The sequence below is a fragment of the Arvicanthis niloticus genome, chromosome 3, assembly GCF_011762505.2.
Source record: "Arvicanthis niloticus isolate mArvNil1 chromosome 3, mArvNil1.pat.X, whole genome shotgun sequence".
NCBI lineage: Eukaryota > Metazoa > Chordata > Mammalia > Rodentia > Muridae > Arvicanthis > Arvicanthis niloticus.
In genome coordinates this window covers 127134719-127158000 of record NC_047660.1, presented here as the reverse complement: position 1 = coordinate 127158000, position 23282 = coordinate 127134719, and the positions used below count along the sequence as shown (strand labels likewise).

At 44.0% G+C, this 23282-nt stretch overlaps 1 protein-coding gene across 2 annotated transcripts in view; it reads right to left on the bottom strand.

Moving 5' to 3' along the window:
* Positions 1-23282, bottom strand: part of Rftn2 (raftlin family member 2) — a 51683-nt gene that overhangs the window by 5526 nt on the left and 22875 nt on the right. For both annotated transcript variants that reach the window (XM_034498956.2, XM_076931900.1), the window contains exons 6-8: positions 18434-18555; positions 17351-17454; positions 8712-8790 (exon numbers count right to left, since the gene is read on the bottom strand). In XM_034498956.2, coding sequence (XP_034354847.1) covers positions 8712-8790; positions 17351-17454; positions 18434-18555 — 305 coding nt within the window. The remainder of the gene's footprint in view (positions 1-8711; positions 8791-17350; positions 17455-18433; positions 18556-23282) is intronic.

The following is a 23282-nucleotide window of genomic DNA, read 5'->3' as shown; positions in this document are numbered from 1 at the left end:
GGAAACAAGTCAGGCTCAGAATGACAGGAACCACACTCTGAGACACATAGACTGTGGGGAGTTCATCTCATAGGAAGTACAAGAAGACCGGTGTCTACCAGAAGCTTGAGAGAGTGGGGGTGGGGTGGGGAAAGGATGGAGGAAGGTTAACCAATGGACACAAGCTACAGTGTAGGAAGTTCTGGTCTGCTGTGGCCCTGCTGGGTGACTGTGTACACTAGATTTCAAAATGGATTTCAATGTTTCCACCATAAACAAGTGATAAATATTTGAAAAAGTAGGCATGCTAACTTGATTTAAAAATTGTACAGTGTATATGTGCATTGAAACATCAAATTGTACACACACACACACACACACACACACACACACACACACTTACTTTAAAAGTTTTATGTACCAGACACTGGAGAGATGACTCAACAGGTAAGAGCTCTTGCTGCTCTTGCAGAGGACCAGGGTTTGGTTCCTATGTGGTTGGTCCCATGTGGTAGCTCACAACTGTCTGTAACTCTAGTTCCAAGGATGCCCTCTTCTGGCTTTCCTGGCACCAGGCATGCACATACATACATGTAAGCAAAACACTCATACACATAAAATAAATAAATGAGTCTTTTAAAAATTGATGTACCACTTAAAACTTAATTTAAATAAAAATGCATCCACACTGCAAAAACCAAACCAGACGGAAACATGGTCTGTCTTCCAGGGGCCACTCTCTCTGTTTTTCTCTTAAACAACAGAACTTTCTCCACCAACCTCCCTCAGTGTTTGAGCATGTGGTATCACCACAGCCCACATTTCCAGCCTCCTTTGGAAGTGACTGTGGACAGACGGAGCAGTTCAGACCAAAGCAACAGGAGACTGTCTGAGAAAGTCATTGCCCGAGGCACAAACCTGGAATTCCAACTTCCTGTATCTCAGTGGCTGCGCATTGTACCAACTGGCTGAGGAGCACAGAGTCTACAGGGGAGAGACCGACTCTTATGGCAGCAAGGCTGATGCAGGTCATGGAGCCCCACCCCCACCCCATCCTGAGTGCCTGCCCACCTTTAGGTATTACAGGACTCACCTCCTATGTGGAATTCGATGCTTACGGGGATAGTTTGTTCATTTATGTTGTATGTGCCATGGTGTCTGTGCAGAAGACATGTAGGCTTGGTCCTCTGCCTTTACTTTATGGATTTCAGGGACAGAACTCAAGCTGTCAGATTTGGCAGCAGATGCCTTGACTCCTAAGCCACCTTTTGGGTTGTCTAAACTGTCTGTTGTCGGCACAGCTTAGTAAGTAGTTATTTACTAGTTATAAGTCAACATGAAAAATGTTCTTGATAATTAATGCTTTTCACTTAATTTCCCCCACCTTTATAATTATGAAAAGTTCTAAACACATAGAAAATTTAAAAGAGAATAGATTCCCAATGCTCTCCACTTAATTAAATAATTGTTTCTTCCTAGATGTGTGTAAGTTTTGGAACATCAAAACTGACTGGTAAACCACATTTCTGTATTACAGCTAATGGGCTGTTGGAGAAAAATCCAGGACCACTTAGTGTTTCTGGATTTCTCTCCTGTCTCTATCATTAGCAGAATTTAATGATCTTTTGTTGAAAGAAAAGCCCTTCTGTGAAAGTGACTACAACCTCTCATGGTGCCAGTCAAGGCGCCAGACACATTTGGATATGTTCTCAAAGTGAGAGCTCTGTGGTCTGTGCTAATATTGTTTGTGTTTTATAAAGGAATGGATACCTGGAGGAACCACAGGTGCTGTCTGTGTTCCTTCTACCTCAAGCCCTCAGAGTTTTTTTCAGTTTGCTGTCAGCTCCTGAGTCTTCTATGAATGGGGACTCCTATTGTCTCTTAGCTTGTGGAAACAAAATGCTTTTAAAGATTAAAAAAAAAATTAATTATGTTTCTGTGCATATGTGTCCAGATGTCTGCAGAGTCCAGAAGAAGAGGTCAGATTCCATAGCTAGAGTTTACAGGTGGTTGTGAGCTGTCCAGAGGAGAGCTGGAGACCGATCTTGAGTCCTGGAAGAGCAGCCAGTGCTCTCAACCATCAAGGCATCGTCTCAGGCCCAGAAACCAAATACTTTAAATGGCCCTTTGTGTCTTATAAATGATATGGGCAGAAGTTTTTAAAAACTGAAATAGTCATTTTAAGATAATTTTAAAAATCTATGAGTTTTACTTAACTTTTCAAAAGAAACAAAAACTTAACAAGAAAAATCTTAGAAGGAAAACATTAAAGTAAAATTTAGCTGATGGAGGTCAAAAATTTTTTTTTGCTTGTTTGTTTTGCTTTGTCTTGTTTTTGAGCCAGGGTTTGATGCAGGCCAGAGTAGCCTTGAACTTCCGATCCTCCTGCCTCCATCCCCCAGGTCTGGGATTGTAGGTCTGCACTCCAGCTTTTGCTCAGAGTCCTCCCCCCACTCCAGCAGAGCTATCATTTCCTGGAATCTATTTGGAGGCATCTGTCCAAAATATGACAATACGAATAGGATTGGAAACAGAAAGAAGAACTGAGCTTAATGGGACCCCATGCAGGAAAAGAGGCTAACCATTGCACCTTGCTTCCCAGAACCCTGTGCCCCGAGGAAAGGCTTTATGGGGAACATAGCATGGAAAATGTAATCTGTGTAGTTTATAAAGCAAACGGTCTTTTCTTTCTTTTACTTAATTTTTTTAAACTTATACGTATGTGTGTTTTGCCTTCATGTGTGTCTGTTCACCTTGTGTGTGCAGTACCCAGGGAGTCCAGAAGAGGGCGTCATATTCCCCTGGGACTGGAGTTACAGATGGATGTGAGCTGCCATGTGGGTGCCGGGAACTGGAATTTAACCCAAGTCCTCTCTAAGAGCAGCTAGCACGTTTACCCTCTGAACCATCTCTCTAGCCCCTCTTTTATTTATTAAAGATGGGATCTCACTCTGTTTCTTAGGCTAGTCTCAAGCTCCCAGCTCAAATGACTCTACTGTCTCTGTCTTTTGAAGTAGCTGGGAGCTGGTGAAGCCTTGGCACCTTATATGTTGGGTTTTTTTTTTTTTTTTTTTTTTTTTCTTTGATCTGATAGTAACTGTGCCCTGGTTCTTTCCTTTTGGACTAAAAAGTATTTAACTCAATTTTATGTTACTAGAGTTCAAGTCAAGAGGCTGGATATTTTAAAGAGACAGTGAGGCCTGATGTGTGGTGTAGGCCTTTAGTCCCAGCACTCAGGAAGCAGAGGAAGTGGATCTTTGAGTTTGAGGCCAGCCTGGTCTACATAGTGAGTCCCTGGACAGCCAGTGCTATGTAGCAAGACTCTATATAAGACAGAGAGAGAGAGAGAGAGAGAGAGAGAGAGAGAGAGAGAGAGAGAGAGGACTTAAACATTATGTGTGTAGATGTTTTGTATGTCTGTGTATCATCTGCAGACCTAGGGCCTGAGGAGGCAGAAGAGAGAGTCAGATTCTCTGGTACTGGAGCTATAAATGGTTGTTAATGACAATGAGGGTGCTGGGAATTGAACCTGGGTCCTCTGGAAAAAAAAAACAAACAGCCAGTGCTCTTAGGTGCTGAGCCATCTCTCCAGCCCCCAAAATATTGAAATTTTAAATTAGATAATTTGTTTTTGTTTGTTTGTTTGTTTTGAGACAAGGTCTCACTATGTATCCTTGACTGTCCTGGAACTCACTTTGTAGCCCAGGCTGGCCTCAAGCTCAGAGACTTACCTGCCTGCCTCCTGAATGCTGGGATTAAAGGTGTATGCATGCCATTACATCTGGCTATATGGTAGGATGTTCTTATACTGTGGGATTTTCAAAGTTGTGTTGTATTTTATATTGTGATATTACTATTAATATGATCTGGAGGACAAACAAGAAGGGAAAGGTTATGGTTTAAAGTGACATGTTTGTGTGTCAAAATTGACAAGAAGTAGGGTGTCATGGGTAGCTTCAGTTGTCAACTTGAGACAACTGGGAAGAGGGACTCTCAACTGAGGACTTGCCTTCTTGGCACTGGCCTGTGGGTGGTCTGTAGGGAATTTTCTTAATTGTTAATTGATGTGGATGGCCAGTCCATGTGGGAGGTGCCATTACTGGGCATGTGGACCTGTATCATATGAGGAAGGCAGCTTGAGCAAGCCAGAGGGAGCCAGCCAGTGTTTGTCCATGGTCTCTACTTCAGACCCTACTTCTGGGTTCCTCTTTGAGCTCCTGCAAGAACTTCTCCCAGTGATGGACTGTGTCACTTACATGTAAGCCACATAAACACTTTCTTCCCCTGAGTTGGTTTTGATTAGTAGTTTTTCCCCACAGAAACAGAAAGCAAAGCAGGACACTGGGACTATAGGCCCGTGCCACAATGCCCAGTGTGGACTTTTATTTTATTTCTGTGTGTGTGTGTGTGCACATGTATAGGCATGTACCCCTGTGTATATGCCACAGCCGTTGGGTAAAGCTCAGGGGACGGCTCTCAGGAGTCAGTCCTCTCCTCAGACCACGTGTGTCCTGGGAAATCAAACACACCTGGTCTGTCGGGCTTAGAAGCCAGCACCTTTAGTTGCTAAACCACTTCACTGAGCCTGGGGTTGTATTTGTAAAGTGCCTGAACTGTAAAACTGACATTTGGTATACATTTTTATGGGCTTTAACAAACCCAGATTTAACACACACTACAGCAGTTCCATCATCTCCTGGTCTTCCCTGTACATCCTCCGTTTGCACGCTTCACCTAACCCAGGCTGTGATGTGAATGGAGTGATACAGTGTAACCTTTGGATACTGGGTCCTTTCACTCAGCCTAACACCCGAGAATCCATCCAAGTTACTGTTCGCATCTGTAGCTCATTTCTTATTTCTGAGTAGTACTTAATTGCAAGGCTGTACTATCATTGTTTACTGAAGACATAGGCTTTCTCCTGCTTTGGGCAATTATGACTAGGATAACGATAAATATTTGTGTATACTCTGTATGCACACACATTTGTGCACACATGTGTGTGTTTCTCTAACATAAATACCCAGGAGGGGATTGCTGAGCCATGTGTGTGCACTTAAAGTCACAAGAAGTGGCCTGATCATCTTCTAGACTGCTGGGTTGCTTGCATCCCTGCCCAGTGATGACTGCTTTGCTTGCCCGTTAGTCTCGCCAGCTCTTGGATATTGCCTGATTTCAAAGTTTAGCTTTTGTTATATGTGCATGGTGGCATCTTGTCATGAGCTACGTTTGCACTCTCATAGCTAATGATTAAAGCATCTTTTTGTGTATTTATTTCTTGTGTACATATCCTCATTGATAACTGTGCTGCTTTCTTACTGTTGATATTTGAGATTCTTGATGTATTCCCAATACAGCCCATTGTTACTGATGTGATTTAAGGTTTTTGTGGTCTGCGGCTTATCTTTTTATTCTTTTAGTGGTGTAAGTCACATGGCACAGGCTTTTAATTTTGATGAGATCTAGTTTATCAACTTTGTGTTTTCCGAGACAGGGTTCTTTGTAGCTCTGGCTGTCCTGGAACTCACTCTCTGTGGATCAAGCTGTCCTCAAACTCACAGAGGTCTGCTTGCTGATGGCTTCTGAGTGTTGGGATTAAAGATGTGCATTACCACTGACTGGCTAATTTATCAACTTCTGATAAGTCATGGTTCTGCTATTATATCTGAGACCTATCCTAACTTCATGGATAGTCCCCCCTAATGTCTATTTTAAACACTTTCTAGTTTTACTAATATAAATAATTTCTGATGCCTTAAAGAAACGGGGTGCAGGTCAATTCACAGATGTGTGTGTGGCTGAAGTGGCAGGTGCTCCCATCCAAGCACTCCTGTGGGAGGGACAGGAGGGTGAGCATTTCAAGGCTTGAGACTGATGGCTTGGCCATTCTGGATGGTGAGAGGCTCCCACTTTGTGTTAGCATTTTGTCTAAGCTGCACACCACCGTTACCTAGCAACAGTCAGGTATGCTCCACCCCATAGTTACCTGGCAACAGCCAGGTATGCCTGACTCTCTATAAAAGGAGGTGTTTGTCCCCCCTGCTCTCTCTTGCTCTTGCCTTTTTGCTCCTGCTCTGTCCCCTCACCCCTTCCCTCTTCTCTCTCCAGCCCCTTTCCCCTCCCCTGTCTCTCCACGTGCTCATGGCCGGCCTCTACTTTTCTACTTCTCTGCTCTCTCTCTCTCTCTGCTTTTCTCTGCCTCTACTACCTTCTCGTCTCCCCTCTCCATGCCCTGAATAAACTCTATTCTATACTATACCGCGGATGCCTTAGCATGGACCAGCGAAGGCACTCCCCCCTTCCCCACACTTCACCACACACCCACCAAAACATATTCCTCCTCTCTTTATCTTTTATAGACACATCTCTCTGACCCTGGTGAGTCTCAGCCTGGGCCTCCATGTCACACTTTCTCTGTACTCAGCAGCCAGTGACTCCCTGGCCAGCTCTTGTCCACCTACTATGCTCCTGGCCATGAGCGGCCTGCTCACTTTCTCTGGCTCTTGGTTCTAGCAACACTTGGGGCCAGGGGACACTAATCTCTGGAGAACTGAGTCTTGGTGATGGGGCTGTAGCTCACCAGGTGGTAGCCACGCTCTGCTCAGGGCCTCTTCCTGGGGAGGACTCTGTAATTCTCACTCTGGCTCCTTTCTTTTCTCTGGACTACCTTCCTCCTCCCACACTCTCCAGTTGTCCTCACTGCCTTCACAAACCCCAGGCACGCTCCTCTCCATCTCTCTTCGGAGTGCAGTCTTGTCCTGACTCCTTTCCTTTACTGCATCACATAGATGCAGCTTCACATCCCCATATTACCCAGAAGGCTTGTGAAGCCACTTCACATCCCCCATTATTACCCAGAAGCCTTGTTTTCATTTTCATTTTTTCTCTTTAACATTTGGGATTGAATCTAGAGCCTCGTGCACTCTAGGTGAATGCCCTACCACTGAGAGCTATCTTCAGCTCTAGAATTTCAAGTTGAAGACGTAGTCTAAGAAACTGCTGTCAATTCTAAGTAGAAAGACTGTGAGGTAGCTGACTTGGGCTCAGATACAACCGCACGGCTCTCCATTGATCCAATCCCACGGGGGCTGTGAGGAGTGAACAAGCATGGCCCTTCTTAAAAACTTGAGGACCATTTGGAGAACGTTAAAATTCTCCACAGAATACTCCATAATGAGCTTATGAGCCAGGGTCATCCTCCCTGCGGTGAGGGGCACACTCCTCACCTTCCAGTCTACTTCCCTACCTCTCAACCTACTTACGTAGGCAGCCAGTCAGCTCCAATGTTAACACAGCATGGCTAAATTGCATACACTATGGGTGAATGAGGGTCCTATCATAAGTTGGGCATTATCAATACAGTTTTCCTCCAGTCAAAGAACATTGTTCTAGCTTCAAACCACAAGAGTAAAGAACTCCATGCTCAATATCCCACCTCAGTAAAAAGCAGGACAGCCAGGCATGGGGGTGCATGCCTTTAATCCCAGAACTCAGGAAGCAGAGGCAGGTCAGTCTCTCTGAAGTCAAGTCCAGCATGGTCTACAAAGTGAGTCCCAGGACAGGGCTACACAGTAAGACCCTGTCTAACCTCCTTCCCCACTTAAGAAAAAAAAAAAAAAAGGCTGGGTAATGTCAGCTTGAGACTATATTGAGACAATACAGATGTGCTGCATGTTGTCGGAGGTCAAGAGAAGCAAAACTGCATATTTTTGCAAACTCAGGCACTTTGGATTCACAAACCTTAGAAAAACAATGGAGGAACCCCCGTTTCTCTCTACTGTAGGATTGGTAGCTGAGCCTGGGAACTACAGTGGCAAAGGACAGGTTAGCAGCACGGATTTATTTTGTATGCACACTGGGATTTTGTAGAAAAGAAAAAAAATCTAGGAGATGGCTTGGTGCAGAAGACTGAGCTCAGCACAGCTTTTTGAGAGGGTAACCCGGGAGCAAGGGACCAGCAAGGAGAGCAAAGCCTCCAGGGGATAATGAGGGAGCAGGTTATTTCATTTTCGCAGATTCAAGTCAGAGAGAATCATTTCCAATTGTCAGTCTCTTCTTTCCACCAGAGAGAGCAGATGTATATGTAGACTGGGAACCTGCTACCTCTCTGAGGTGGCATATAGGCCATTCTATGGCAGAAAAAAAGGGCAGACCAAGAAACTTCCTGGGTCTGCTTTCTTAGTTCCCTGCAGCTCAAAATGGTCCTTATACCTATGCGCCTTGTGTTGGGACAGTATATTTTTTGGTTTTTCGAGACAGGGTTTCTCTGTCTAGCCCTGGCTGTCCTGGAACTTACTCTATAGACCAGGCTGGCCTCGAACTCAGAAATCCACCTGCCTCTGTCTCCCAAGTGCTGGGATTAAAGGCGTGCACCAACACTGCCTGGCTGGACGGCATATTTTAATAGTCTTTGGGACTGAGTCATCCTTTCTATTTAAAAACGATTACAAATTGGTGTATGTAGTGTGTGTATGTGACAGTGCAGGCTCACGCAGGCCAATGGCATGTGTGTGGGCCAGAGGACAATTTGGGGGTCAGTTTCCTCTTTCTACAATGGGTTTTGGGGATACCAGTCAAGTTCTTTTTTGCATTCTTCTTTAGGAGACTGTTTCCATGCTGAGTCTGTGTGTCCTATCCGGTATTTATTTTTAGAACGATAAAGCGAGCTTGAGGGTTAGATGCTTTGCTGTCACGTCTTATTCATAACGTCAACATTGGTGATTTTTACTCACTTCTGGGGTCTGAGCAGCTGAATTCCACGTAACTGGCCTTTGGAGAAATACGACCTGCTTGGTAGCCAAATTCCCTTCACTGAAAGTTAAAATAGTAACATTAGTATTTGTGAATTAGAAATTTTCTTTTAATCCTACAGAAATTTTAATTACTTTCTAAAGTTAGGAGATCAACAAATGGATTTCATTACAGCGTTTTCATATTCATGTGTCTTTATACTTTGTTCTAGTGAATTCATAATTTTCTCCATATTTACTAGGTTGGTCCACATATATCCTTTGTGGGGTAACCTTCTGATCCCCAAATAATTATGAAATACAGCTCTATAAATTGCACTGGAAAAACAAAAAGAAAAAAGCCTATTAAAAAGTTAATTGATGTGGAGGAGGGGTGTTGGAGAGATCACTCAGTGGTTTATGGCACTCGTGGCTCTTTCAGAGGATCTGGGTTCGATTCTCAACACCCACAGTGGCTCACTGTGGCTGTAACTTCAGTTCCAGGGAATCTAATGCCATTTTTTGGTTCCCATTGGCATCATGGTGCACAGACAAATATGCAGGCTAAACACCCAGACACATGAACATTAACTGAATAAGAAGTTGGAGGATTGACTCAGTGACTACGGGCAGATTCTGCTCACGTTGGAGAGGGGCGGAGCAGTTAATGGAGAGGGGCGGAGCAGTTAATGGAGAGGGGCGGAGCAGTTAGGAGCACTGGCTGCTTTTCAAAAGGATCCAATGCCCTCTTCTGGCCTCTGAGGGCATGCATGTACATGATACACATAAACGCAGGGGAAACACTCACACACCTTACAAGAAGTCTGAAAGACTTTTTAAAAAGGGGAGGTGGCCTTGCGGAGGACCTGAGTTCATCTCTCAGCACCCATATCAGGTGGCTAAAAATCACCTGTTCCTCCAGCCTGAGGGGATCTGGTGTCTTCTCTCCTCCATGGGCACTTGCACACATGTGGCATTCATTCACACAGACATATATGTACACATAAATTAAAAATTTTAAAAAGTATTTCAAAACTCTTTTAAAACAATATAGTTACTATAGCCCCCAGAACCTCCCCCCCACCAAATCTCAAAATATATCAATGTAATTTTGTGAAACCAGTTTTAGAAAATTATCTTTATATTTTTGCTTCTTCTCTGGTTCTTCTCAGCACCTGCCTGCCTTTTTCCATACCCGTGACCACTGTGTGTTTATATTTCCTTGTATCCCGTGTGTGTGATGGTAGTTTGAATGGGTGTCTAGGATCCTTAAAGATTGAAGACACCAGAATATACTGTTTTCTGTTATGTTTTAGAGAATACGTTTCTTGCTAGTTCTAAATCATGCTGTTAAAATATATACATACACATATATATTATTATCTGTTTCTATATAAGAGTATGTGCACACACATGCATGTGCGCACACATATATTATCTATTTCTATATAAGAGCATGTACACACACGTGTGCACACACATGCACACATATATTATCTATTTCTATATAAGAGTATGTACACACACGTGTGCACACACATGCACACATATATATTATATGTTTCTATATAAGAGTATGTACACATACGTGTGCACACACATGCACACATATATATTATATGTTTCTATATAAGAGTATGTACACATACGTGTGCACACACATGCACACATATATTATCTGTTTCTATATAAGAGTATGTGCACACACATGCACACACACATGCACATACACGTGTGCACACACATGCACACATATTATCTGTTTCTATATAAGAGTATGTGCACACACATGCACACATATATATTATGTTTCTATATAAGAGTATGTACACATACGTGTGCACACACATGCACACATATTATCTGTTTCTATATAAGAGTATGTGTACACACGTGTGCACACACATGCACACATATATATTATTATCTGTTACTATATAAGAGTATGTACACACACATGTGTGCACACACATGCACACATATATGTTATTATCTGTTTCTATATGAGTATGTACACACACACGTGTGCACACACATGCACACATATATATATTCTTCCTCTTATGGATTATTTCCTTGAGATGAATTATCAGGAATGAAATTATTAAGTCAAAAAGTATGATTTAAGCCTCTTGGTGTGCACTGTCAAATCAGGGGTGAATTTGGGGAGCCACATGTGGGGAATTTTCTTGTATTTTTCACTGAGAGGGTTCAGCCACAGCCAGTTCCGTTCACTTCGGATGTGCTTTGTAAGTGGCCACGCAGCATCCCCCTTATTTAGCTCTCAACTCCGGGTGGCGCTCCTCTAAGGGCTTCCCTGTCTCTCAGCGTCTGTGGGAGGAGCGCAGCTAAAGTTGCTCGGCAACAACTTTTATTATGCAAAGAAGCCCGGCAAACCCTTACTGCAGTGGACGCTGTGCTTTGTCTCCGGAAGCTGAACCAGAGTGAAGCGTTAGCCCTACAGCATGCGGTCAACGGGACATTTAGCAGAGCACTCCAAACGTATGGCTGCCATGAGTTTTGGAAAATTAGAAATCTTCCCCCAGGGTGCTAGAAGGAGATGGCTACAATTTTATTTTATTGTTTAAAGATTTATTTATTTATGTTTATGAGTACAGTGTAGCTCTCTTCAGATACACCAGAAGAGGGCATCAGATCCCATTACAGATGGTTGTGAGCCACCATGTGGTTGCTGGGAATTGAAATCGGGACTTCTGGAAGAGCAATCAGTGCTCTAAACTGCTGAGCCATCTCTCCAGCCCCACAATTTTATTTTTAAAAGACTTCTTATAGTCCAGTTTCATTTCAGTTTGAGCATATCTTCTGTCAGAACAAAATGCTTTGGATGGTGTAATTACTGAGGATAAATTGTGAGGAACTGTGGAAGGGATTAGCATGGAGACTAGACTGGGTCAGTGGGAGTCACAGGCTACACTGGAAAAAGACATGACTTGGGAACCACACAGTTCCTGGGTTCAAATCCAAGCCCTGTCACAGTGTTGAAAGTATGGTCTTTATGTTCTCCACTGTTTAAGGACCTGGGGAGAATAAGACAGAGTCTTGTCCTGTGCAGCCACTAGAAGAAATACAAGTGTGTAACTTGAGGTTGGAGCGGTAGCTTAGTGCTTAAGAGTTCTTGCTGTTCTTGTAGAGGACCTGGGTTCAGTTCCCAGAGCCCACAAGGTGGCTCACAACCTCTTCTTGCTTCTGCGGAGGATTTGCAGGTCTGATGTTAGTGTGTCAGGAGAGGCAAAGAAAATTCATGACCTGTGACATTTAAATACCATATCAAAAATGAGCCACTAAAGCTTTGCTCTGATATTCCAGTGAAAGTGGCATAAGCCTTAATTAACCTCAGCACTTGAGAGGTAGAGGCAGGCAGATCTCTGTGAGTTCAAGGACAGTCTGGTCTGCATAGTGAGTTTCAGGACAGCAAAGACTATGTATGGAGGCTCTGTCTTAAAACAAACAAACAAATTCCAATGAATTCAGGTTTGCACAAGAGTAAACAGCATGTTTAATGTAACATAAGAAAGCAAAATAACAGCCGGGCGGTGGTGGCACACGCCTTTAATCCCAGCACTTGGGAGGCAGAGGCAGGCGGATTTCTGAGTTCGAGGCCAGCCTGGTCTACAGAGTGAGTTCCAGGACAGCCAGGGCTACACAGAGAAACCCTGTCTCGAAAAAACAAAAAAAACAAAACAAAAAAACAAAAACAAAAACAAAAACAACAAAAAACAAAAAAACCCCAAAAACCAAAAAACAAACAAACAAACAAACAAAAAAAACAAACAAAAAAAAGAAAGCAAAATAACACTACCATAAAAAACTTTCAAACTGAGAAGTCTTAAATATAGCTTGATAATACCTTCAGGGATACTTAAAATTTGAAGTTATTTTTGTGGGCTATCATGGGGCTGAAGATGTGACTGAGTGCCGCAGTCCTTGCTAAGCATGCCTGAGGCCTCGGGACACAGAGACAGACAGACAGACAGACGGACGGAGGCAGACCATAAAGAAAGCAGGGAGTAAAAAGACAAGTTACAGACATGTTGAAAGTTTGAATATATAACTAGATTCTCATCTATGTTTAAATAATTTATAAATACAATCTTAAATGTGAGCAAAATATTGTAAAAATATTGATCAAAGAACCCAGATGACCCATGAAATGAAAATGTACTTGGCCTCAGTCATGATTAAGACTATAAATAAAGGAGGCTGGAGAGACGGTTCAGTGGCTAAAAGCGCTTGTTGCTCATCCAGAGGACCTGGGTTCGATTCCCAGCACCCAGATGGTAGGTGACAACTGCCTAACTTCAGTTCCAGGTGATCCCACACCCTGTCCTGGCTTCTGTGAGCTCCTGCACGCACATGGTACATAGATGCATATTCAGGTGCGTACACACAAACACTTAACAACAACAAACATCTAGAAACAAAAACAGACAAATCACCTGAAAACCACACAGATCACTATGTACTTTCCAGAATGGTGCCACTGAAGCACAGCCATATTTCATGCTTGAGCAATGCAAACATCCCACCCCAGCCGCCTCTGGGCTGCAAATGAAACCAGAAGCAATCTATTTGGGTTGGCTTGAGATTTATGTAGCCAAATGAAACAAATGCCCAACCCAGCACTTCCACTTACAGAGAGCCCTTGGGTGCATACTAGGGTTCCTACTTGAGCTAAGAGGGACTGGTCACAAGCACCATCAGAAGGTGAGCACACCACAGCAGGCAAATACTGTGCAGGAGAACACACACCCACATTGCTACACACAGACAAAGTCATCAGTGAAGCGGCACAGAGGAAGTGCGTCATGCTAACCCCACTTGTCGGCCAAAGTGAGTGCACAGGTACAGTTTAATGTACTTCCTATGTGTTTTATTCACAGCCATTTTTTTCTGAGATTGTGTTATTCTATTTTATGTGTATGGGTGTTTTGGCGGTCGTATGCCTCCATGTGGGTGCTGGGAGCTGAACCCTGGTCCTCTTGAAGAGTGGTCAGTGCTTTTAACCACTGAGTCATCTTTCCAGTACCCACAGATTACTAGTGACTTTATCCCGGGTACTGAAGACCAGTTGAATGCCTGTGGATGAGGTGGTCACTGGTCAGTGGGGAGGCTGCAATTGTTACGGTGGAGATGAGCCAGGCTGCTGTTTTCTGATACTGTGTTTTCAGACAGGGCTTTATCCGGCCCAGGCTGGTCTTGAACTCCCTACGTAGCGGAAGCTGACTCGCTTGAGATTACGGGCTCCTGTGAGTTTTCTGTCTGTACTTTATGTATATATACCACATGCACACCTGGTCCCAGTGCAGGTCAGAGAGGGCATCAGATCCCCTAGAATTGGACTTATGTGGTTGTGGGTGCTGGGAACTGAACCCAGGTTCTCTCTAGGAGCATTAAGTGAACCATGTCTATAGGGCCCTTCCCCTTTAAGTCTGTAATATTAGTTGCAAGCTCAGCTGATGTGGTTCTTTACTGTTTATTTTTCTTGAAGAATTTTCTGGTAATTCTCATCTTGACTTCTCTAGTAGAAAAAGGATTGGGCTCCTGGCACGACAGTGTCATGCCAACAATAATGAAGGATTTCCAGGGTGGCTGCAATAACCTTGGAAAGGTGTAGGCTTGGTGCCGTACAGCCTGGAGCTGTACTATGTGTGTGATCTCATGATCTTTCCATGAGGGTGCCGACATAAACCTCGGTGGTGTACCATTGCCTAGGAAACGGGAATGGCAACCCAAAGAGCGCCTAGTGTGCGCATGCGCTGTGACGTCAGGAGGGGAAATGCCCCCGTGAGCCATTCAGGTACAGCTTAGACAGCAGAAGAGAGAAGAGCAGAGAAAGTTGAAACACTGTCTCTAAGGAGGGGACTGTTCACAGCTTTCTGAGTGATGGATTTTTCAGGCACTAGGTGTCTAAAGAAAGAGTGTGACATTTCTCTTTCTGGGTGTAAACATGCATCTCTATGATATTACTTATTTCTGTTGCCTTATTGCTCAAGATTCCCAGTGCATGATGGACTGCATACCTTATGTCTTCTGGAACATTCTGATTTGGCACAGGCCATCCTATCCTGCTTGGACACCTGATTTCAACCTCTTAGGAATTTGGTTCTGCTAAAGAGTTAGGTCCCCAAATAATAGCTCTTATATTATTATAATTATATACTAATACATATATTAGAATATCAAATAGTCCCCTCATTTATTAGCCAAATGTCTTCAGGACTTTTTCTCAACAATCCTCATGACCAGTGAACAGCATCACGCTTAATCTTCATTTTATATTTGTTATGTCTTGGATATGAAGTCTCTCCAGAAAAGGCTCATATGTGAAGCTTCTTCCCCAGGTGGCGGTCCAGTGGGGCCTGACTGGGTCTTCTGGGTGCTAACTTCCTCAACACTTAAGTTCGTGGCTGAATGGGCTCTTAGGAGGCGGGGCATAATTGGAGGAAGGAGGGCGTGGCTTACCGGTGAGAGCAGTGAGGAGCCAGAACAAATCTGTCCTTTAATCACTTTCCTAGGAGTCCTGTCACAGTGACAAAGTGACTAATGGGTACTCAGAAGGACCCAAGTAACAAAATAAACAAACTATACAAAGCTCCTGGCGTCTGAGGAGAAAGTAGGACACGGCTCACTTTCCCTTTTGTTCAAGTACATTTTCTACTCTATTCTGCCCAGGAGCAGCAGCAGACTCTTGAGAAAGGATTTACTAAATTGTGAAGCTGCTCTTTAATCTCCTCAGGACTTGGGCATCAAGCTTTATTTCATATTCATAATCTCTCTTCTCTCCAATACTTCTTTGGAACCAACCTACGGACTAAAGCACCTCCTTGCTTAATTACTGTATTAAATTACAGAACTCATGGCTTGACCGGCCCCAACCAGAATGCGTGCCCCTGGCTATGCGCTAGCACTACATGAGATGTAAACACGACTCTCTCGTAAATGACCTCAGCACCAGGCGCCATAGATGCTTTTCACTAGTAGATAGACGTTTTCTCTTTAATTTCACTTAAAAATCTCTGGAGAGTGATTTATTATTATAAAATAATAATAATTTTATTATAAAACAGTAAATAATAAGAAACTGAATAGAAGCAAAGAAGCCCCCTTCCCCCTTTTCCTATGATAGTCTCCAGAACCAAATATATTTTAGAACCACTGTGAAGCTGGTCCAAGGGTTGCTAGACACATTTGAAACCTATACACTTTGGATTATTCTCTAATACTGTCCTAAAACTTACCTTTAAAATCCCTTAACAAATTAAAGTTTTAAAAATTATTTTTTGTGTATGGGCATTTTTTTTTTTTTTTTTTTTTTTTTTGTCTGCAAGTACATCATATGCATGCAGTACATGAGGAGGCCAGAAGAGGGTGTCAGATCCTCTGACCTGGAGCCACCACATGGAAGCTAGGAATCAAACCAGGGACCCCTGGAAGAGTAGAAGGACTCATAACCACTGAGCCATCCCTCCAAGCCCCCAAATCCTTAGCAATTATTACAGACAGGATTCTATAACTGCATATTTAGTGAGCAATTAGCCCCCTCGCCATTCTAATAACATATAAAGAAAAATCCTCGTAGACAGTAAGGGCACTTCCATGGTTCCAGGGTGCCTAGAGGATCTGGGGCACAGGAGAAATCTGCATGATGGTAAAGTTTTGGCACCCTCCCTGTGTTCTAGAGCACCCACACAGCTACCCCTCATACAACCCTCATAGAGGGCATCTCCAAAGCACGGAGTTGCAGGGTAGGATCTCATGCAGTTTGAGCACAAACTGGCTGAGTCTGGCTTCATGTTTCATAGCTTACTCCTACTTCAAGGTCTTCTTGGGATCGCAATATATTTTAGATCCAGCCTTAGGCTTAGTCCTGTCATTCCTAAACTGATCCTGACCGGATACAGGAAATGCCACTGGGGCTCAGCAGAGGTGGGCTGGCTGCCAGATGTCCTGCCCATTCATTCAGAGCACTGTGGGAAATACTTAGAAGTGAGCCCAGCTGGGATCCCCGAATGAATGGCAAGAAATAACTATACTTTTCCTTCAGGGAAGAGGAAGGAAAGGTTCAGGATTTCCACACTTCAGAAGGGCTGTAACTCTAACTGTATCAGGCCAAATGCACCTAAGAGAACATCAAAAAGAGACAGAGAAAACAGACATGGTGGTGGCAGACACTTTAAATCCCAACACTCAGGACACAGAGGAAGGTGGATAGCTGTGAGTTCGAGGCCAGCCTGGTCTAGAGAGTGAGTTCCAGGACAACCAGAGCTACAGAGAAAGACCTTGACTCAAAAGCAAGCAGAACAAACAGAAAGCAGTTTGAAGAAGGCACAGACACACAGGTTGTTGAGCTGTGTGCAGATCCATGGCTCAGACAGAGGAACTCCTTGGTTTTCTTAGAAGCCCCTGCAGATTTCTCAAATGTCTGTATATTTGAGGCACTTGGGGCAATGCAAATGACAGGGACCCACCCTCTAAGCAAAGGGATTGGATCTGCTGACCTCTAAATCCCATGAAACCACACTAGAAGCATTTCTCGTGGGCTTTAAGTCAGCATTGGTTAATTTACGCACAGATGAGCAGGTTGTAGAGTTAGATGTGTAGGTGAGGCTACACGGCCTTACCTGTCGTATCTCAATACAGGTGTCGGCAACACGCTTGTCAGAAGCCAGCCAAATTCAGCCAGGGTGTGCAGCAGGGGGCCGTAATCTGTTTTGATTTCACAGCCCTGTGTGAATAAGCATAAGAGCTTACATTCTAAGGGCAAAGACAGCCCGCGACACAGTAGCGAGGATGAATGGGGGGATGAGTGTTTATGGGGGGTTCTGTGTCCGGTGGATATAGTGTTATGGGACCCATGCAGCCTCCAGAATGTCAACTTCTGCAACTGCTGCCTTCTAAAAACCACAGCGAGTGGACGGTGGCCACTCAGGCCTTTCTTGGGTCCTGGGAAAGCCATGGCTCTCAGATTCTAAAGCACAGAGCTGGAAATCTGCATTTTAAAAGCTCCCTAGGGCGTCTGATCCACAAAGCTTACCAAGTAGGTTCAGCAGCCTTGGTGGAGGGACTGGAGTGGGAGACTGCGGGCGGCAGGGAAGCTGACAGGCTGGATGTGTGGCCTCTGTTCTTGCTCCACTGGAGTGTTTTCTCTTGCGGCTTTACTTATGACCCACCTTCCCCAGCTCTCTCAATGGGGTTTATGATTTCTCTGAAAATGAGTTCTGTCCTTTATGGTCTTTGTAAGGCCAGAAAGTCAAAATGTTTCCTGGAAAGACCCTGTCTGTGAGGACCTCATACACTCGACTGAGGTATCCGAAGGTACTTGTCTACCTCAAGGGCAGTGGTTGATGACATCTGAATTCATAAACGCACAACCCCAGCAGCAGTGCCACCTCTGATTATGGCTGTGCTGTGTGCACACATCTGGCTTGGTTTGTAGTGAGGACTTCTGAGCCAGGGGTTTTGTCTAGGGTTAGAATCTCAGATTTGGGGGAACCTACTTTTGTTTAGGTGCAGACAGCTGTTTTTGCTACGTTACTGAAATGTTTGGAAACAATATGGAAGAAGTCTGTCAATTCTTTGTTGAGGACCTTCTGGTGAGAGTGAACCATCTGTGTTTGAAGATGTGCATGGACCTGGAAATGTGCATGGAGCGTCCATAAAATCACACACAAGAGGAAAGCAGACGGTTGGAAACTGCAGCTCACCTCAATGACGGTCCACTGTTCTACTACAATGGCGTCATTTCCTCTCCTGTTCGAACCTGGGACGCCAGGCCCTTCTTCTTCATAGATAAAAAAGCCTTCCAAAGATTTGGGTAACTGGTCCCCTGTGGGGGGGAAAGATACAGTTCAGAAGAGTCTTATGTAAGTTACAGCTGTTTCTGAGGACCACCAAAATCCCTAGGGTAACTGTGGTAGCAAGCTGGAGGGAAATCTTGTCAACTGGAAGCCATTTTCCCACGTGTGTAGCCCAGGTTCAGTTCCAGCATCAGTGACAGAGGCTGGGTAAAGTGGCTCACACTTGTAATCCCAGGATTTATGAAGTTGAGATCTGAGGATAAGGAGTTTAAGGTCATCCTCAGCCACACAACAAGTTTGAGGCCAGCCTGGGATACATGAAATGCTGTTCTGAAACATTAAGATGGGCTGGAGAGATGGCTTAGCAGGTAAGCATGCTTGCTGCTCTTCCAGAAGATGGAGTTCAGTTCCCAGCCCCCCTGGGAGGCTCACAATTGTGTGTAGCTTGAGCTTCGGGGAATCCTACACCCTCGTTTGGATTCCATGGGTGCTTGCACATATACAGACATGAGTATGCGTGCATGAACACTTATAGACACATACACATAAATAAAAAAATCCTTACAGAGAAGACCCACTTACACAAAGCAAAATTATTTTGGTTGAGTGCTTCTGTTTTAAGATTTTCTTTTTTCTCCATAGGTAAAGACAGTTTTATAGTTCACTGAATTAAAACCAAACATGCACATGAAACTACCACAGCAGAAACAAAATTAGATGAAGTGACCGAGGATGCAATGTCAATCCAAGAAGCCTTCACCTTGAAATAAAATTTTGGTTTCGGATCTGTTTTATACAAACCAGTGAAAACATGAAAATGTTAATTCTTGAACTTGAAGGTATAATATTAAAACTAGAGCTTTAAAATCAACAGGGGGCCGGCTCAGTGGGCTAAGTGCAAGTGTAGGCAGGAAACTAACCCCCAGCATCACATAAAGGTGGAGCCCTGGGGAGCAGGGACAGGCAGAGCCAGGCTTTGCTGACCTTGACGGCCTAGACAAAATGACAGTCTCCAGGTTCAGGGAGAGAACCTGGTCCCCAAAGTAAGGTGGGGAGTGACAGAGAAAGATGAGAAAGATGACTGGACGTTGACCTCTAGTCTCCACATACACATGCTTGGGAAGTACACATATGTATCACATGTAACACACACACACACATACACATACACACACACACACACACACACACACACACACGTTATAAACACCTAACAATTCCTTACCTCAGTGCGTTAAAAAAAAAGTCCCAAGACCCCACAACAGAGACAGGAAGCCGGTAACAGAAGTCATTGTCCCAGAACTCTTGCTGGGAAGGAAGTTTCAAGGGAAGTCCCCTCTGCATTTTTCTTGAGTAGCTGACAATAACCACCTGGCCTAAACTAAAGGATTTAATGGAAATTCTTTTGCCTCCTATTTTGCAATAGAAGACACTGTTTTCTCATGGTCCTATGCTAGGTAAACATTGTGGGTTTTCTGTAGCACATGTCACATCCAAGTTTCCCTGATGGTCATAGAAAACAGAACTGTTTTGTTGCAACTATAATATATATATATATATATATATATATATATATATATATATATATATATAATTATAATGAGGAAATTTGTTTTGCCTATAAATATGTGTCATACACCACAAGTTTTGGTAAATATATTCATTTTAAAACAAACATTCTCCTTCACCCACCACCACCCTCAAAAAGAGCCTGGTGGTGGTGGCACACACATTTAATCTCAGTACTTGGGAGGCAGAGGCAGGTGGACCTCTGAGTTCCAGTCCAGCCTGGTCTACAGAGTGTTAGCATTCTGTCTAAACTCCACCCCCACAGTTACCTGGCAAAAGCCAGTAGGCCTGACCCACTATAAAAGGGGCTGTTTGCCCCCTCTTCCCTCTCTTGACCTCTTGCTTCTCTCTTGTTCCTCTTTTGCCTTCTTGTTCCCTCTCTGTCTCCTCGCCCCTTCTCCATTCTCTTCCCCACTTCTTGTGCCCATGGCTGGCCTTTACTTCTCTGCTCTCTCTCTCTGCCTGTCTCTGCCTCTACTACTCTCTTAACTCTCCTCCCCATGCCCTGAATAAACTCTATTCTATATTATACTGTCGTGTGGCTGGTCCCTCAGGGGGAAGGGATGCCTCAGTATGGGCCTGCAGAGACACCCCCTTCCCCCACACCTTACCATACCCATCCATAGAACATATTTCCTATCTCTGTACCTTTTTATAAACACATCAGAGTGAGTGACCGCCCGCCTCATCGTCACAATTTTTATTTTACTGTGATCCTCTCCATTAAAAATAATTTGCTAAAATGTCCTGTTTGGTAGTTTTCTGAATAATAAAGGATGACAGTTTTCAGATGATATTTCAATTTAAGTTTAAAGATAAAGAAAAAACTAATTTTTAGTATCATAGCTTTAATTTTTTTTTTTTTTAAAGAGACTGGAATTTGATAGCAAATTGATTCTTGCTATATTTTTTGAGGGAGTGGATTTTTTTCGAGACAGGGTTTCTCTGTGTAGCCCCGGCTGTCCTGGAACTCACTCTGTAGACCAGGCTGGACCGGAACTCAGAAATCCGCCTGCCTCTGCCTCCCAAGTGCTGGGATTAAGGTGTGTGGCACCACACCTGGCTTGATTTTTTTTTTTTTTTAATACTATTTACATTTAGGGCAGAATGCAGCAGAGAATGCACTTTTTATTTTTTTTTTTTAAAAGAAAAGATAATTCATAGAAACACAGTAAAGTATAATTTACTAGTTAGAACTGGTTCTATTTTTGGTCTATGCCCCTTTTCCTTTGACTAGTCCCTACTGTTGAGCACCACACAGTAGAATTAGAACTGACAAGTAGAGCTGCTATCTCAAGAAGTTTTTTTAGAATGGGGATGTGAACTTTAAAATAATTTTATATTGTAGTAATTACATACTTATATCCTGCCTCTCTTTCCTTTAGAATTTTACAATGTGAAAACCACCTTTTCCTGACTTCAATGTTGGAGGCTAAGTACTTGTAACTTTTTTTGTTGTTGTTTTGGAGACAAAGTAGCCCAGAACTACTACTCCTCCTCCCATTCCTCCTCCTCCTCCTCCTCCTCCTCCTCCTCCTCCTCCTCCTCCTCCTCCTCCTCCTCCTCCTCCTCCTCCCCTCCCCCTCCTCCTCTTCCTCCTCCTCCTTCTTCTTCAGACTTATTTATTTTATTTATATGAGTACACTGTAGCTGTCTTCAGACACACCATAAGAGGGCATCAGATCCCATTACAGATAGTTGTGAGCCACCATGTGGTTGCTGGGAATTGAACTCAGGGGTGCTCTTAACCACTGAGCCATCTCTCCAACCCAGCCCAGAACTTCTTAAACCATGCTGGCCTCAAAATCAGAGATCTGTCTCTGGGATTAAAAGGTATGTGCTACCAAACGCAGATATAAGTTTTAAATTTAAAAAATTACATGTATCTATTTATCTATCCATCTACCTGTCTATCTATCTAGTGTGTGTGATTTGTCTGTCTGTCTGTCTATCTATCTATCTATCTATCTATCTACCTACCTACCTACCTACCTACCTACCTACCTATCTAGTGTGTGTCCAACCCATGGTGCTTATAGGACAACTTAGGGAAGCCAGTTCTTTGTCCTGTGTGGATCGCAGCCATCAGGCACGTCTGCAAACACCTTAACCCTGGGAACTATCCCACCGACCCATTTCTAAACCCTTTAGTTTAAAAGAAAGCAAGGACAACTCAAACAACACAGAGATAAAAGCGAGGCTCATTGTAATGCAACATTGTTAGTGAATTTCAAAGAAACTATGTTATACAAAGGAAGCCAGATAAAAAGACTACAAACAACCTGGCTGGGGGACTCTGCTGAGTTCAAGGCTAATCTGGACTACAGAGTGAGACCCTAGGTGGCTCTCTCAGTGCTCACACTAGGGCCACGGTTCTGGGAGGGAGTTCTCAGTTTCTGAAACATTCCACCAACAGAAGTGGCAGCAAGGATGAGCAGCAAGGAAAGTGTTGTGCGGACCAACATGGTAATGGGTAATTACCTCCAGGTAATGGGGGAGGAGTTTTCTCCCCTCTTTTCTGCCTGCAGCATAGACCCTTAACAAGGCATAACTCCGAGCTTCCCAGCCAACTAGCCCATGGCCACTATTTTTTTGGGGGGTGGGGTGGGATGGAGGCAGGACAATCAGGTTGTCAAAAATCCATGGTGCCCCCTCCTGCCCGGAGACGTTTTTATCTACACGTGTTCTGAAGTCCTAGCATGACACACTGTTCTCTCTCTCCATCTCTCTTTCCCCTCTCCCTCCCCCCCTTCCCCCCATTCCTGGAGGCCACTGCAGGGGAGGATCTTCGTCAGCTCTGACATGCTCAGTGAGGTAGGTAACGGCTCAGTATATCCCTTCCCCTCCCCCACTGTTTGAAGCATTTTCTTCCATGTGATTTGTGAGCCAACGTATTTGAGCTTCTGGGCAACGTTGAATTTTGTATTTCCATTTCTCCGTATCGAGCTGACTTCTGACAATATTTGTGATGAAGGCAGAAGCGCCGCGTAGTAAATGTGCATCGTTTCCCTGTGTGCTTGGGACGGCAGGCGTCACTCAAAACAGAATCCAATTCTGCCCTGCTTCTTCACACTGGCTTCTCACAGTGACATGGACACTGGTCAGTCTCCCCTCTGCAGTGACCCTGGGCACTCCTCGGAAAGTCCTAGTGACACACCAGGGTCCAGACCCCACAGACTGAGGTGGG